The sequence below is a fragment of the Camellia sinensis genome, chromosome 14, assembly GCF_055761805.1.
Source record: "Camellia sinensis isolate YWXY chromosome 14, ASM5576180v1, whole genome shotgun sequence".
NCBI lineage: Eukaryota > Viridiplantae > Streptophyta > Magnoliopsida > Ericales > Theaceae > Camellia > Camellia sinensis.
The window spans coordinates 102,292,942-102,297,055 of record NC_138974.1 but is presented as its reverse complement, the minus strand read 5'-3'; the positions used below and the strand labels follow the sequence as shown (position 1 = coordinate 102,297,055).

At 37.7% G+C, this 4,114-nt stretch overlaps 1 protein-coding gene across 1 annotated transcript; it reads left to right on the top strand.

Annotated features, from left to right (window-relative positions):
• Positions 1-957: 957 nt before the first annotated feature.
• On the top strand, positions 958-3,818 carry LOC114275533 (UDP-glycosyltransferase 92A1). Its single transcript, XM_028217587.2, has one exon. It carries the CDS (start codon positions 2,066-2,068, stop codon positions 3,530-3,532), a length of 1,467 nt encoding a protein of 488 aa, XP_028073388.2. The 5' UTR covers positions 958-2,065; the 3' UTR covers positions 3,533-3,818.
• The last annotated feature ends 296 nt before the right edge of the window (positions 3,819-4,114 follow it).

Sequence of the window (4,114 nt, the reverse complement as noted above, 5' to 3'; positions counted from 1 at the left end):
TTTTAGTCAACTGTTATTTTTCTATATTTCTAACATAAATTTCATATATTTTGTAATTTGTTGTTAATATATGTACATATATCTACCTTCCTTCCCAAATGTAGTAATAAAAATATTTACGGTGCTAATTAATTTATTTTTTAGAAATGAGAAATGAGCAGTTCGTCCTGAGTAAAACATATATGCAAATTAAGACATCTAATTTGTAATTTATTTTCAACAATTTTTTTTTTTCATATTTTGAAAATATTTTTTGAATATATTTATGATATAGTTTTTCATAATTAAATTTTGTCATATCTGTGTAATAAAAGTTTTACACGCATTTATTTTTAACTGTAATGTATTTTTAATAAACTGTTTGTTTAATATATTTCTAATATAAATATAATAAATTTTGTAATTTGGTGTTAATATCTGTAGATAATATATGAACCTTCCTTCCCAAATTTAGTTGGAAAATAATTTTTATGTAATTAATTGATTTTCTTGAATTGAGAATTGACCATTTCGTCTTCAGTAAAAAATATACGCAAATTAATACATCTAATTTGTAATATATGTTCAATATATTTTTTGTCTCTTTTCAAAACATTTATTCATATATTCATGATAAAGTTTTTCATAATTAAATTTTTACATATATGTGTAATAAAATTTTTACAGTCTTTACCTTGTAAATCAAAATTTGTAATAAACATTTGACATATATTTTTTTAATATCTTCGTAATATATTTTTAATATATTGCTTAATTGATCCCGATTTTCAATTTTTTTCTTTTTGGACCACAAGTGATATATATTTTTTCACAAGTTGTTGTTAATATCTGTAACTTGTAACCCAGAGTTGGAATTATTTTTTTTATGTAATTACAAAAAATTTCACAAATGGAAATTGAGCATTACGCAACAATCAGGGCAATAGAGCATTTCACAAATGGGAATTTCTAATTTCTGTTAAGCACAAATGGGAGCCACTCAGAAATGGGAACAGCATTTCTTATTAAAAAAAAAACAAAAAACAAAAAAAAAAAAAAAAAATGGAACATCTGCATTTCAAACAATCCGAACAGATATTCGAATTCAACACCAGATTTGCATTTCCGAACTTGTATATATACAAATCAGACCAACTATTTGAATCAGATCATATATTATATATATATATCAGACCAACAATTTGAATCAGATCATATATTATATATATATATATATATATATATGTATATATACAAATCTGCCCCAAATTTGGTGGATGCGAACAGATTTCGAACATCAGAACAGATCTGAAAGAGGAGATTTAGGGATGAGACAGATCGGTGGCCGGTCTGTGTATAATATCAGTGTAATCAACCCAATAACGACCGTGAGCCAACAGATCGGCCATGAACCGATGCTGTTATGAACATACACTACGCAGATGGGAAGAAGAAAAAACAAATCAAATAGGCCATAGATTGTCACCTGCAGATCGGTTTGAGTGTGCAAGAGATGGTTGTTGTTCGCGGCCGCGGTTTCAATCTCCGGTTGCGATTTCGTCTGCCAAGGTCGGTCCGACCGCCTCCAGTACCTCCGTTCTTCTTCTCCTCTGCTCCGAAATGGGTGTGTATGAGCTCTAGTGTGAGCTTCTGTTTGCAGAGGGACAGACTTTAGCCTCTCGGGGCAATTCGGTAAATTCGCACGAGACACCCTCGCCCAACACCCGCTCAATTCCATTTTGTCGTCACTTGGCTAATTAGCCTTTTTTGTCGTGACTTGGCTAATTTAGCCTGAATTGTCTTCCCAAACAGACGCTAAGTGTTGAATTTTATAGATTAAAAAAATATAATATACATATATAAATAAGTTATAGTTAACAGGGGTCTAGTATAATTTTAAAAAAAGTTTAAAAGAGTTTAATATAATTTAAACTTGAAAGGAATGCCCAAAATTGGAGTAACCGGTGGACAAAATGAAAAGCAACTGTAGCAGGGCTTTTATGTCCATCACATATACTGCCCTGTTTACTGTAACCCTCTTTCTTCCCTTTCTCCGTCACTTTCTCGAGAAAGAAAAAAGAAAAAAATGGCAGGGAGCAAAGAAAACATAGTGATGTTCCCGTTCATGGCACAAGGCCACCTAATACCCTTCTTAGCCTTAGCTCTGCAAATAGAGCAAAGAGGCTACAATGTAATATTTGTGAACACCACACTCAACATCATCAAACTCCGAAAATCAATCCCACCCACCTCCTCCATCCGCCTCCTTGAAATCCCCTTCAACAGCTCCGACCATGGCCTCCCTCCCGGCTCCGAGAACACCGACGTCCTCCCTTACACCCTCGTAATCCAACTCCTCGAAGCCTCCACTTCTCTCAAACCCGCCTTCACATCCCTCCTCTCAGATCTCATCCACGATGGCTCTCCCCTTCTCTGCGTCGTCGCCGACATATTCTTCGGCTGGACCGTGGAGGTTACACACGATTTGGGTTTGTTCCATGCCTTTTTCAGCGGCGCAGGTGGCTTCGGATTGGCTTGTTACCATTCTGTGTGGCTGAATTTGCCTCACCGGAGCACCGACTCCGCGGAGTTCTCTCTGCCGGACTTCCCAGAAGCTGGCAAGTTCCACATGACCCAGCTGGCGGCAAGCTTCGTGGCGGCCGACGGAAAGGACCGGTGGTCGGTTTTTCAACACAAAAACCTACCCGCATGGTCCTACTCCGATGGTGTTCTGTTCAACTCAATTGAAGAGCTCGATAAAATCGGATTGTCCTATTTCAGGCGCAAATTTAATCGGCCGATTTGGCCAATCGGTCCGATTCTTCTGCTAGGAGAAGATCGATCCCGAGTAGGTAGAAAACATGGAATCAAACCAGAGGAATGTATAGAGTGGCTTGATACAAAACCACCCAATTCAGTACTCTACGTATCATTTGGGTCAATGAATACCATGTCTGCTTCGCAAATGATTCAGTTGGCTAAAGCATTAGAGCAAGTTAGGAACACCAATTTCATATGGGTGGTTAGGCCGCCACTGGGGTTCGACATAACGGCGGAGTTTCGACCAAAGGAGTGGTTGCCAGAGGGGTTTATAGAGAGGGTTGTCGTGGATCAGAAAAGAGGGCTAATTGTGGTACAATGGGCACCCCAGGTGGAGGTATTATCGCACGAGTCGGTGGGCGCGTTTTTAACACACTGCGGGTGGAACTCGGTCCTGGAAGCGCTCAGTGGCGGCGTGCCGCTGATGGGGTGGCCGATGGCGGCGGAGCAGTTTTTCAATGCCAAGTTTTTGGTGGAAGAGGTTGGGGTGTGCGTGGAAGTGGCCAGAGGGACTAATTTTGAGGTTAGGCATGAAGACATAAAGGAGAAGATTGAATTGGTGATGGGTGAGAATGCTAAAGGAAAGGAAACGAGAAGGAAAGCTGGTGAAGTGAAGGAGATGATTAAGGAGGCCATTAGAGATGAGGAGGGTTTCAAAGGGTCTTCTGTGAAAGCCATGGATGAGTTTCTTAGTGCTGCTGCTTTGTTGATGAAGGAGAAGACAAAACTATAATTTTGTTTGATTCTGAATGGAAAAAAATTCAATTATCGTTTTCGTTGATGGAAACAATTAATTGTTAGGAGTATTCTATATGATTATTGCGTAAAAATGATTGGTGGCTCAAATTTAAATTTGTTGGAAAGTGTGAATTTGTACTTGTCGGATCACCGGTGTAATATTTATCTGTCGCGATTATCATTCTTGTCGACGACTACGACTGTCATTTTCTTGCGGAATGATCGATCAAACGACCGACAAGTCAAAATTTTGACAATCAGACAAACTCATATTCGACCTATTAATTAGTCTTGTTATTGTGTTTAGTTTCTGTTTTGGGAAATAAAATTCGACAGTGAGGAATGGATCGTTGGCAGCCCTACAAGATGCTAGTCTACTTCCTTGAGAAATTTGAGGATAATGAATTTTGTCCTGATTGATTGTCTTTTAAGTCTTTTTTCATTTTTGTTTAAATTTTAAATTATGTTGATGCATGTTTTAATTTGAAATGAAAAGATTAGAACATGCCATATTATGTGTGACAATTATGATTAAGTTCAATATCACCTTATCCCTAGCAAGAATGGCCCCTCTGTG